This window comes from Nannobrachium achirus, assembly GCF_963921795.1.
Source record: "Nannobrachium achirus genome assembly, chromosome: 19".
NCBI lineage: Eukaryota > Metazoa > Chordata > Actinopteri > Myctophiformes > Myctophidae > Nannobrachium > Nannobrachium achirus.
This window is the reverse complement of record NC_137826.1, coordinates 33,112,867-33,126,159: the sequence shown is the minus strand read 5'-3', so window position 1 is coordinate 33,126,159 and position 13,293 is coordinate 33,112,867. Positions and strand designations below refer to the sequence as shown.

The window sequence follows — 13,293 nt, the reverse complement described above, 5'->3', positions numbered from 1 at the left end:
ACATTAGAATTGAGTGTGCTTTCGTTTAGCTGAGATGTTTAAAATGTGATATTCTTGCACTCCAAACAGCGCCATATGCCTGCATGTGATGGTGGTGATTCATTATGGAGGCGGTGTCAGTTTGCTGGGCTCAGTCACCCTTTATGATGGCACATGTCTACTCAGGGTGCCGTTTGCTGGCTCAGCTTCTGATTACCTGCTGGTTGGGAGAAATATGGGCTACGGCTTCGTTGTGTGATCAGGGAAATAGAGTTTCGACCCCAAGTGCTGTGTCTGCATAACTTCCCAAAGCAAATAATACAGTGGCGCATGGGATTTCTAACTGACAGTCCAAATTGATCAATTCCATGTGTTCGGGATCCTGTGCGCCACGGGGTGTTAGGAATTTCTTGCCATTGAATTGATGTGGAAAGTGCAAAAAGCTATCAAAAGAAGATTTATCCGCGTGACATTAGGTAGACTCAGTGCGCGCTCATTCGAATTCTATTCATTTGGTACGCTGTGGCAGTTTATTGTGTCGGTTCAGAAAACACCTCGCTTTCTCTATGAACACAGTGGCAGAGTTTGTTTATGCGCATTTGTTTTCTTTCCATTATAATGAAGCGTGGCAGTGGGCACTGTCGTATGTGTTTAACCACATTCAACCCGGTGTTCCTATTGGGCTTTGAAACATCTTCAAACTTTTTTAAAAGATTTAAAAGAATTGCAAAAATTGCTGATCGACACACTTGTGATGCGACACACCGTGAACTTGTAGATTGTCTATTTTCACACAACATTGTCATGCAATATAAAAACATGGGGCTTAAAGGAAAAGCAACACTGTTTTATTGGTTAAAATAACATATATTTTTTTAAATATTTTTTTATAGTGATTGTAAAGTTAATCTAATTAATGTTTTTGTTCAATTGTTTGTCTGTGTCGGACCCCAGGAAGACAACGTTTTTGTCATGGCAAAAGCTAATATGGGGATCCTAATAAACAGTAAACAATGTATTAAACTGAATAAAAACGGTGTTGTTCCTTCCTGCTCCACAGCGCCCAGTGCTCCTCCACAGCAGGTCACAGTGTTGACGGTGGGGAACCACAACAGCACCTCCATCAGCGTGTCCTGGGACCCGCCGCCTTCTGACCACCAGAACGGCATCATCCAGGAGTACAATGTAGGGAGGAGAGATATAAACTATGCATATAGCAATGCGCCGCTACCCCTGCTGAATAATTCCAGTGATATATACTGTACTGCTGCACGCTGCTCTTATAATGAATTCTGCCTTTGCCCGTCTGTCTGTGTCAGATCTGGTGTTTGGCCAACGAGACTCGATTCCATGTCAATAAGACGGTGGACGCAACCATCCGTTCAGTGGTTGTGGGGGGCCTGCAGATGGGGGTGCAGTACCGTGTGGAGGTGGCTGCAGGCACCAATGCAGGGGTGGGGGTGCGAAGCAAAGCCCAGCTCATCATCTTAGGTAATAACACACACACACACACACCTTACAGTACAAACAGACAATATACACACATTCTACTACACACCAAGCAGGGGGCTTGCCCCGTGACCTAATGCAGGGGAACCTTGGTCACAGATTGTGGTCTGGAAAAATGATTTATCAATTTATCGCGCTTGAAGAAAGAGTATTGCTTCTTGTCACATGGACATTTATCAAGGAATCGATAACATTTCATTTAGTATACTGTCTAGTAACACCGTGGCAAGTGCCGTTAGCCATATCAATAATCCTCTTCAGCGTCTGCACTGCTGCCGCTAACAAAGTAGACAGCGTTATTGAGAGAGCTTATCATGCTATCACATCTTATCAAATGGCTGAAGGATGCTGAAGGAGTATATAAACCCCGAATCAATATCAGCGGGCCGAGCCAGATGCTCTTCATGTGTGACTTCTGACTGATATATGGGGAAAACAGTGTTAACGGACAGAGAAAGGAAAACAGTGGGCTGTGGCGTGAGGCTTAATGATAGAGAGGGGGGGTTTCCTGCTGGAGACTGTGAATCTAATTTCACAGCACAGTAGCTGCAACAGAAAATCAAACTCTGTCAGAGGTGCTCTGTCAATCTCACGTCTTGCAGCTCAAACTGATAAGTGCACTGCTGAATTGATTAACTCTGCCTGCGGATTGTCTGCACCGTTGCTCTGTTTCTTACCCCCGTTATTGTTTATGTATTGCCTTGTCCTTTGACTGTTTCTGCTCTTTCTGTGCGTTGTGTCTGTCTGTCATGTCTGTCTCGTCATGTTCTGTCTCTTCATTCGAGTTTTTAGCTTGACGTCCTCAAATGTATTGTCAATACTACTCTCTGATTTGACCTAATCTAAAGTTCACTGAGCATTTATTCATGAAATGTATAAGCACTCGATAACATAAATGTTTTCTATGGTTTTGATGCTTTGTTTAGGTATTTTGTATAATAATACTCGCCATCGACATACAGTGACAATGTCCCTTGGACATTTTAGATGTTATCTAAAATATTATCAAGCTTCAACTTTACCATTATAAAAGCAGATTTTATTTGTTCTTCTTGAGACGGGTTAGAGTGGGTCAGAGATATTTACCGGTCCCATCCTCTCTCTCTCTCTCTCTTTCGTGTGTGGGTGCATGTTTGTTTTTCTTTTTTGGCGCTTGCGTGTGTGTGTGTGTGTGTGTGTGGTACCCCCAGGTGCAGAACTGAGAGATGTAATGACAGGAACAGAGGGCAACAATAGCATCTCAGACGTGGTGAAGCAGCCAGCGTTCATCGCTGGTCTGGGCGGGGCCTGCTGGATCGTGCTCATGGGTTTCAGCGCCTGGCTCTACTGGAGGAGGAAGAAGAGGAAAGGACTCAGCAACTATGCAGGTTCAAAAGTCAACACACCACATCTCACCAACACATTAGCTCTCTTGTTTTAAGAAGTCTCCTCCGACGCCAGCCCACGTGGTCGTCACAGTCACAGAAGCGCCGCCGCCGCCACGTGGGGCTGCTGGCGAACGCATAAACGCAGAACAAAGGAAATATATTCGGCACAGATGGAAATAAGCCCTATTTACTTTAATTCGGTGTGCGCTGATGTGCATCAACTGTGAACGCGGTCCCATCAAAAACCGCACCTCCACACTCAAATTCATTCATTCGAGATAAGTAATTTAACATCCCCTTCCATTATCAGACTATGGACCGTGTTGTTTGCAAATCATTGGCAAATGCATCTACATTTAGGTTTGCGGTATTATTTTGTCTCTCCGTGGGTCAAGCATATATAGCTGCGGGGCTATTACCATTGTGTTGTCTACTGCAGCTATCATAATGTGTGGGATTTGGATAGAGCCCAACACTGATAACCTAATTCCACTGGGATTTACATTCAGTACTGCTGTTCCTCTGATCCTCTTCCTGAGAATAAATGCTTCCCCCAATATCCTGCTCTCTCTTCAGGCAGTTTGCATTCCCCATACTGGGGGGTTTATCACTTTTTTCACATGCTTTAAGATGAAAATAAGCATACTGTCACTATAAAAGAGAGTACTGCACATGGTGATGGCTGTGCTCACACTTACAGTAACCAATTTACATTTTTACTGCATCGACATTATCAAAGCACACGGTTTTAACAACATCTTTTTTCTTTTCATTTTGCAGTTCAGTCGTTCACCTTTACCCGCGCAGGTACGGTCTGACTCCCTTCATATCTTGCAAATGACACTGACACAATAGCACTGGTTTCTGTTCCATTTTTCTAAAAAGGGATACCATCACCAGTCACACTAGCTAGGCTGGTGGGGGTAGATTTTCAGAAAACATTACTATGATTGAATCTTGTTTTTCTCCCTTTTCCCTCTGTAATTCCTCCCTGTACCACAGTCACATTCCAAAGAGACCAAGGCCTGATTAGAAATGGAAGGTGAGAATTCAATCTAATACATAATAATAGAGACTGTATCCAACGTAGCTGTCATTTGCTTTGATTTCGTAGTGCCTTGCAGCGTAATGCACCATCTGATGGCAGGGGCGTGTTGAAATAGAGGAAGAATTGTTATATCGTCGCTGCCGGGCGGGCAGAAACCTTGTATCTCCATGTTTCAACTTTTTTTTCTTTTTCTTTTTAATGAATGTCTTACAGTACATCATCATCATACTAGTACAGCAGCTTCACATAAAAGTAGCAGAAATAGCTGACCACAACACGTCGCACAGGGACGTGCAGAGAATGTTAGAGAGGCAGGGGCTGAAATTACTAAAAGGGCTTTTTGGTGAAAATATCAAAAATAGCATAGACTGTAAAAGAAATATGGACGGTGCGAAGCCATTGTTTTCTATGCGGCGAAAATGACGCTTTTTTTGTCCCTTGTATGGGTGTCGCCATCATTGTTTGAATGGTACCCTAGGAATCATAAGGAATGCTATTGGCTGCCAACGGTCACGTGCAACTGCAGGGATACATGGGAGAATGTGGTCGGAGCCTCCCGAAATACAGCACACGAAGAAGAACACAGCTGGCTTAGTTGTCCACGCCCCCCGCAACTTTATCATCAATTTTAACATAAATGGGGACCATATTTGCACAAAACGCATATCATGGTAATTGAAAGGCAGTTTTTCACTAGCGACAGGAACCATAAAGTATTTATGACGATGTTTATTAAGGTTAGAAAATTAAAGAGGAAAATGAATGGGTTCCAGTGCAGAAAAAATATTTTGGGTACCTCGCGGGGGGAAAGCGCAACTAGCGGCCCATCATGGGATCTTTCTCTTCCGGGAAAGCTTCGTGAATAATCCAGCCAACAACACCCCTGGAAAATAGCCGACCTCCAAGCTCACAACGCGTCACAGTGTGCTTGGAGATCGGCTATTTTCGATGGTTGATGTCTATGTTGGCTAGTTTAGCTTTTTGTTTTATGAAAGTCTGTCCGTGGGTTTTACACATATATATAGCCAATGAAAAGCCAATGACTAATTAATAACTTGCATTGGATCCATCGGTACACACGCAGTAATTATGTTTGCATTATCTGAAAAAGTAACAGTTTTGGACATGCAAGGTTTCCACCCGACGGCAACGCTACTGTATGATGTGTGGTGGACTCTCTCTACCTGTTCCAACAGCCGCTCTACTTGTTCATTTGAGCCCGTCGCTGGCATTGACGTAAGAGACCATCAAATCATTAATCACTCCCCTGAAATTAGAGAAAACAATTAAGGCAGGTGGATGTTTGTTTTTTTTTCGTTATTATTAGCCGTCACAAGGTGGCAGCGAGGCTCCTGGCAGAGCGAGGGGCGGGGGGAGGGGGTTGGGGGGGCTGATGGATTCGCCGGTCGACAGACTTGGCACGCGCGGTTAGAACGCGCGCCTTGCATGTAAGAATATAACGAGATAACGTCCCCTGGGGAGTCTGCCACTCCTGTTTGTGTCTGTGCGCGAGGGCGGCCCGCTACCACACTACCCCAAATATTATGGAGTTTAACCGCGTAGCGGCACAAGGAGCGCATGAGGAGAAGACACCTTGAAGGGAACAATGAAGCTCTCTCTCTCTCTGTCTCTCTCTCTCTCTCTCTCTCTCTCTCTCTCTCTCTCTCTCTCCCCCCTTGCTCTCGCTCTCTCTCCCTCGCTTTTATACACCAAGCACATCAGCCCTCAGCCAAAACAAATGAAGCACAATAAAAATCTAAAAATAAGACGCGTGTTGCCGGAGCCATTGTGTGCGAGAGTGTGCGATGTGCGTAAGCAAGCATGTGTGTCTGCATGTGTGTGGGTGAGTGAGCTTTTGCACACGTGTGTAAACACAAACGCGTCACTTTGTCATGTTGGCGGCCAGTGTACATTTAAAGCAAATATTATGTAAATCTATGTATACGTGGGAACATGCCCGTATGACTTAGCAACGGAAATTATTCACATAATTGTTTAAACACCTTTGAGCCATCGCAAGTCAGATGTGCACAATTCCCTTGGCACTTGATGGGCTTGGCCCCCACACTGGAAAATTCATTTGTCTACCACCATATTAATTAGACAAATGCAAACAAGGCACACACGGCATGTGACTCTTTTATCATTTTAGTAGCTAACCAATACCATGTGGTCACACATACATTGGCATTATTGTATACAGAATCCCAGCCCAGAATTTCCATGCACAAGGGCAGGGCCTTTTTCCACCCAGAGGCGTCAACTGGGTATGGCAAGGTATGGCAACACACCTTGGCTACAGGGGAAAAAATTTAATGTACTTCTTAAAGGAGTAGTTCACTTCACAAATTACTTTTTTTCTATTGATTACTCATGCCATGGAGACTTGAGTTCAATAATATTTTTTGGTTTTAGTCGCATTTCTAAGACAATAATTTCATTACAATAGATTTACCCCCATTGATTCCGGATGTGGACCCGAATGCATTTGGGTCCCCATCCAGACTCAATGGGGGTAAATTCACTATAATCAAATTTTTGTCTTTAGGAATGCGAAAAATAAAATTATTATTGAACTCAAGTCTCCATGGCATGAGTAATCAATAGAAAAAAACTACTCCTATAAAATAAATTCATCATGCCTGTTGCTAAGGTATGGCAACATGACTGGTGTCTTGCACGCGCGCCTTCGCGCAAGACACCAGTCATGTTGCCATACCTTAGCTTTTGCTGAACTGACGCCACTGTTTCCACCTTCCTTTTTTTTTCCCTCCTCCCCCCCTGACTATTGTACTGAGAAAAATGTAATGTTGTAGCTTCCCTAAACCACTTAATCGGCTTCTCCTTTGCTGTTGCCATGGCGACGGTACACCAAGGTAGCTGGATCTGCCAGAGGGTGTCCATGATTCTCAATTTAATCTATTTAGACCGGGTGCGCATTATTGCGTATTATTATTTTATGCTTTAACTATTCAAAAATCATGAACATTTGAATTTTGACCAGATTTTGACCCGATTCTATATGTATCTCCTTAATCCAAAAAAAAAAAAAAAAAGAATGCATGTTTCTACGTCAGTGGTTCTCAAACTCTTTCATGTCAGGGACCCCTGGAATTATATGTATTTGGGCGCCGACCCCAGTCTCAAAATATTTTGTATCAGGGACCCCCCAGAAGCAAATATTTGAGTTACAGATGTTCACTTTAAAAATGAGATATTCAAGGATTTGCACAAATGTTCATGATTTTTCAAAAATAGCTGATCTACAAGCTCGCAGCGCGGCACTCGGTGCCGCGCTGTGAGCTTGTATATCTGCTATTTTTTCAATAGTTAAAGCATTAAATAGTTCTAGGCCTAAACGGATTAAAATGTAAATTCCTGTAGTGCGCGGGGGCTGAAGAGCAGATTTAGTGTGTATTTAGGCCTGGCGATGTGTCTCCCCGGGGAGAGTTAGGGCCAGTAGACTCTTCAGGGTGGTGGAAGTCTGATTTATAGACTTGCCACTTCATGTCTCTGTGTGTGCTTGTTTATTGTTGCCGGAGTCTCTGGGCTGCTGCTCCACTGGAGCAGATATGCTGAATGAGGTTTCCACACCAATTTGTCGTTGATGCGGCCAGAGGAGAAAGAGTAATAGCGCCGCTGGTGCACTGGCTATATGTGTGTGACTGTTTTTTCTGTGTCTCTACCAGTGGTGGAAAAAAGTACTCAGGTATTTTTACTTAAGTAAAAGTATCAATACTGCAAAATAGAAATACTCTCTTGGTTCCGGAATTCAAATGTACTTGAGTAAAAGTACGAAAGTATCGGCATATCAAAAGTACCAAAAGGTTAATGTACAAAATGTTTGAAAATAGCAGATCTACAAGCTCACAACGCGTCGCGATGCGACGCGTTGTGAGCTTGTAGATCGGCTATTTTCAAATAGTCAAGGTATAAAATAGGGCTAAAGTGGTTTATGTATGTTTTATGATATTATAATTTACATGTGCAAAGCAACTAGCAACTAACGTTTTCAAATGATTGCAGTGGAGTAAAAGTACAATATTTGGATCCGAGATGTAGGGTTAGGGTTGTGGAGTAGAAGTGAAATTATTGGAAACTGGGAAATACTCAAGTAAAGTACAAATACCTCAAAATTGTACAGTACTTAAGTACAGTACTTAAGTAAATGTACTTAGTTAATTTCCACCACTGCACTGCTGTTTTTCTGTCTCTACTTCCCTCTCTCTTTCTTTCCTCACCCCCCCCCCCCCCCCCCCCCCTCTCTCTCTCTCTCTCTCTCTCTCTCTCTCTCTCTCTCTCTCCCCATTATCACTAAATGCATCCTCTTCTCCCCAGTCGCCCTGGTCTGCTGAAAGCGGGTGACCCTGGGTTCCCCTGGTTGGCTGACTCCTGGCCCTCTACCAGCCTCCCAGCCAATGGGGGCTTGGGGAGTCCAAAGGGCGGCAGTAACTTTGGCCGTGGAGGTAAGGAACACTGACGACTAGTGAGGAGAGTTTGACCGTTGGACAAACAACAAAGCCCAGGCCAGGGGGATGGAGAACAGTGGCAGTGTTATTGATGTTTATCCCTCTGCTCTGACGGGGGGGGTTTATCACATCACATCCACCCACACAGCCACACACACACACACACACACTCCGTGTCATAAATCTCTGCTGCGCTACCGATGACAGTCAAAAGGGAAGTGTTCTTTCAAGGTAACAGACAGTCAAACAATAAAAATCTAACATTCAAGGTAACATTGTCTCAAATGTGTGTCATTGTTATTACTTATTGTCTGTGATTTCACCTTCTGTCTGTATTGATTGGTGTATGAAACGGAGTGCTGTCTGACTGTGTGTTCTTGGTGCTCATTGAGTTGCCCTAACCTTCAGGCTCACTATGTGCTAGGTGGCAGAGCTAAAGGTTAGCCCTATGCAGGTGTCCCATGTAAATGAACGCTACACCGGACTCCCACAGCATGTCACATGTTAGCTGCTAATTATTTGTGCTGGATAATCACTTTCATTTATATCAAGTCCATCTGAGAGCCATTTCACTAATACATTGTGCCGGGGCAGCAGGGAGTCCTAATGACCTTAAAGACCATTAGCCTCGTGTCCACTTATCCTTGCTCCGTCGCCAGGGGTGTCGCACCAAATTCTGGGACCTGGGTACAAGGATTCACTGCATTATTCTGTGCTTTAACTATTGAAAAATAGCACATATACAAGCTCACAGCGCGGCACCGAGTGCCGCGCTGCGAGCTTGTAGATCTGCTATTTTTGTAAAATCGTGAAAATGTGTCTTTGTAAAAAGTCTTTTTGAAAAACCTATGTTTCTATGTCAGTGCTTCTCAAACCTTTTCATGTGAAGGACCCCAAAAATTATATGTATTTGGCCACGGACCCCCATCTCAACATATTTAGTTCCAGGGACCCCCCAGAAGCAAAATTTTAGTTACAAATGTTCGCTTAAAACGTACATATTTTCAAACATTTGCAACATTTGTATTATTTTTCAAAAATAGCAGATCTACAAGCTCGCAGCGCGGCACTCGGTGCCGCGCTGTGAGCTTGTATATCTGCTATTTTTCAATAGCTAAAGTATAACATAATTAAGGCCCTTCCACTTTGGGCCCTAGTAACTCAGTCCCACTTCCCCCCTCCCCCCCTTGTGACGCCCCTGTCTGTCTCCCTCCTCCCCTAATCTCCTAGATGTCCTGCCCTCCGGAGTGGTTGAGAAGACGGGCACCATGCTGTCTGATGGGGCCATCTACAGCAGCATCGACTTCATGGGCAAGGCGGGGTACGGCAGCCCGGGGCGAGGCGCCCAGCCCACTCCCTATGCCACGTCACAGATCCTCCAGTCCAACAGCTTCCACGAGCTGGCCGTGGACAGGCCGGACCCCCGCTGGAAAGCCTCCCTGCAGGCCCAGCAGGAGTTGGCCAACCTCGGCTACTCGCTGACCGACCGGCGGCCTTGCAACGGTATGACGCGACATGGGTCTGTGTCCGTATCGCTCTGTCGGTGGGAGAGAGAGACAGAGAGCTCTACTAATAACTGACATTGAGACCATTGTTCTTAATTACTCCTCAGTCGTTGTCACGGATTCCCCCCTCAGCTGTGGAAGCTACACTACTGTAGCCCCAGAAATGTCAGAGCATTACCGCGAATGACTTTGGATGAACTTGATTAGCCCGGGCAGAGATTCGTTTAGGTTTGTAAGTCATTTATATCGTCGCTGTCGGGTGGAAACCTTGTATGTCCAAAACCGTTCGTTTTTATCATTTAAAAAGAAAATGAACTAAACTAGACAGCAGCCGATCTATAAGCACACAACGCCTCGCACCGCGAGGCGTTGTGTGCTTGTAGATCTGCTGTTTTCACTAGTTTTGTGCGACGACCTTGTATGATGAAGCATGGCTTTACTTTGCGAAAATACATACCAATCTTTAACTTGGAGATACGAGGTTTCCGCACAACAACGACGATATACAATAGGTCTGACAGAAGCAGGCATCACCGTTGTCTGCATGTGTAGCTAACTTGCACGCTGTGGGCTGTGTGCTCTAGCAAATGCCAGCCTTAGCTAAGAGATAAGGGAGTGCGCGGAAGAGGAAGTGTATGCTAGCAGCCCCTAGGAGCGAGCCTCGGGTTTCCAATGCCTCTTTAAGAAAATGTCAACATGGGGGGGAAAAAGCACACGGAAGGAAGAAATAATGAGAGCCAGGTGGGAGACAGAAGGTGACATGTCAGGCGATAAGATAGCTTTCAAGTCAGAGCTGTGTGTGTGTGTGTGTGTGTGTGTGTGTGTGTGTGTGTGTGTGTGTGTGTGTGTGTGTGTGTGTGTGTGTGTGTGTGTGTGTGTGTGTGTGTGTGTGTGTGTGTGTGTGTGCGCTGTATATCAAATCAATCCAAATGAATACAGTGTACCGTGCAATGGCTCATTAAAAGCTGTCAGCTCATTGGACTGTACGGGGAACATTGTGTGACTACACTGCAAAATCCAGAGATTCATTTAAATGAGAATGTAAAAAATTGACCCAAATGATTTTGCAGCGCACACTAGGGGTGCAACAGTTAATTGAGCCAATCATTTAATGTAATCTAATCGATTTTGGAGGAAAAACATCTACAAGTTCACAACATGTCATGAAGCAACACGTTGTGAGCTTTTTTATCTATTGATTGATTTCATACTGTTAAGTATAAAAAAGGGATTAAGTGATTCATCAGATTTTGTCACTATTTTGTCATCTTTTTTTGCAATTGTTATAGTTTATAACAAATAGATTTATATAGTTTATAGAATAATTGCTAAGAAAATAATCGATATATAGTTGCAGCCCTTGGACACACGCAAAACCTGACCCACTCTCTACTCTCCCTCAGGTGGAAAGGGCGCAAAGAAAAAGAAGGTGAAGGGCAGTGCAAAGGCCTCAAAATCCAACAACGGGACGTGTTGGGCCAACATGCCCCTGCCTCCCCCACCCATGCACCCCTTGCCTCCCCCACCCATGCACCCGCTGCCGGGCACCGAGGTCGACCTTGACCGCTACCCCACCGAGAGCCGCGGAGGAGGGTAAGATCCGTCTCATCATCACTGCTTTAACTATTGAAAAATAGCAGATATACAAGCTCACAGCGCGGCACCGAGTGCCGCGCTGCGAGCTCGTAGATCTGCTATTTTTGAAAAAGTGGTGAAAATGTGTGCAAATCTTTGAATATATGTATTTTCAAAGTGAACGTTTGTAACTCAAATTTTGCTTCTGGGTTGTCCCTGGAACTAGATATTTTGAGATGGGGCTCCGTGGCTAAATACATATCATTTTGGGGGTCCTTCACATGAAAATGTTTGAGAACCACTGACATAGTAGTCTCTCAAGACTAACTGAGCTCCAGTTAAGTGAAAAGGACCTTTTCTTTGACGATAGCTGGCCAGATTGCTGACATAGAAACACAGGTTTTTCAAAAAAACCTTAGAAGGATTCAAAAGACACTTATAGAATCGGGTCAAAATTCAAATTTTCACGATTTTTCAAAAAATAGCAGATCTAGGTCTTAAGAGTAAGACTAATAGCAGATTCACGATTTTTCAAAAATAGCAGATCTACAAGCTCGCTGTGAGCTTGTATATCTGCTATTTTTCAAAAGTTACAGCATAAAATAATAATACACTATAATGTGTACCCATTCTAAATGGGTTAAGTACAAGTATCAATACTGCATTGTAGAAGTACTCTGTCACAAGTAGAAGTACGGAATTCTAAATGTTCTTGAGTAGAAATACAAAATAATGTGTGTCAAAATATAGTACCAAAAGTAGAAATGCAGAATGTCCCATTTCACAAGTTTTCTAATGTGCAAATTGTATAAAAAATAGCCGATCTACAAGCTCACAATGTGTCACATCGCGATGCATTGTGACTTGTAGATCGGCTATTTTCAAGCGGCAGAAATGTACATACGGCAGAAGTGGTTAATGTTTTGTAAAAATAATCAAAATCTACAAAGTAACTAGTAACTAAAGTTTTCAAATAATTGTAGTGTAGTGGGTAAAAGTACAATATTTGGATCCGAGATGCAATGGATTAGAAGTAAGAGTATTGGAAATTGGAATTACTCAAGTAAAGTACAAACTCAAACGTGTACTTAAGTGCCGTACTTAAAGTAATTATAGTAAATCTTCTTAGTTACTTTACACCACTGAAAACACGCAAACACTAATAAATCCTCTACAGAAGCGCTCTGTGCAGGGAGGTCACTGGATGCCACACGGATAGGAAAACACTAACAGAGAACACATGGTGCTTGTCACGTCCGACCAGGGAATTTTTGTCCATCCACTGAAGCATCGAAATTCCCTTTAATTGGTAATAACAAGTATGGCTCTGTATGTTAGAGTGAGTAAGTTAGTGAGAGTGCGCGTGTGTGTGTGTGTGTGCGTGCGTGCGTGGATGTGTGTGCGGGGAGGGGGGGGGTTGGGTTCACTGCGTCCTTAAATGATTTTCATGTATGTTTATATTAGATTTGATTTGATTTATTGATGAGGTCATGTGCTGGACATGGACTGTGTCTTCCTCCCGCATGTTTATGCACATGCATCGGTAGTCATCTTTGCGTGGATGCGAGCGTGTGTGTGTGCGTGCGTGCGTGCGTGCGTGCGTGCGTGTGTGTGTGTGTGTGTGTGTGTGTGTTTGTCTTCCAGCAGAGCGACTGATGAGGAGGTTTTACTGGGAGCAGTTCGTTCTCACACTGATTAGGGAGCTCTTCTCATCCCGCTCCTCTGCACATGCTATTACTCGCTTGTGTGCCTCTTGCCAGGACTAGTGACTGCTGGGGCATACATAAAACACAGCTAAGACGGATGGAACTTAACCACCTGAATCCTAGCATCCCTATTCT

The 13,293-nt window shown here is 44.0% G+C and overlaps 1 protein-coding gene across 1 annotated transcript in view; it reads left to right on the top strand.

Moving 5' to 3' along the window:
• Nucleotides 1-13,293, top strand: part of LOC308304781 (roundabout homolog 2-like) — a gene marked incomplete at its 3' end in the record, with an annotated part of 136,384 nt that overhangs the window by 111,758 nt on the left and 11,333 nt on the right. Inside the window, exons 16-23 of the mRNA XM_080749411.1 lie at nucleotides 1,040-1,164; nucleotides 1,299-1,470; nucleotides 2,679-2,855; nucleotides 3,636-3,662; nucleotides 3,858-3,897; nucleotides 8,242-8,369; nucleotides 9,603-9,875; nucleotides 11,281-11,470. Coding sequence (XP_080605537.1) covers nucleotides 1,040-1,164; nucleotides 1,299-1,470; nucleotides 2,679-2,855; nucleotides 3,636-3,662; nucleotides 3,858-3,897; nucleotides 8,242-8,369; nucleotides 9,603-9,875; nucleotides 11,281-11,470 — 1,132 coding nt within the window. The remainder of the gene's footprint in view (nucleotides 1-1,039; nucleotides 1,165-1,298; nucleotides 1,471-2,678; nucleotides 2,856-3,635; nucleotides 3,663-3,857; nucleotides 3,898-8,241; nucleotides 8,370-9,602; nucleotides 9,876-11,280; nucleotides 11,471-13,293) is intronic.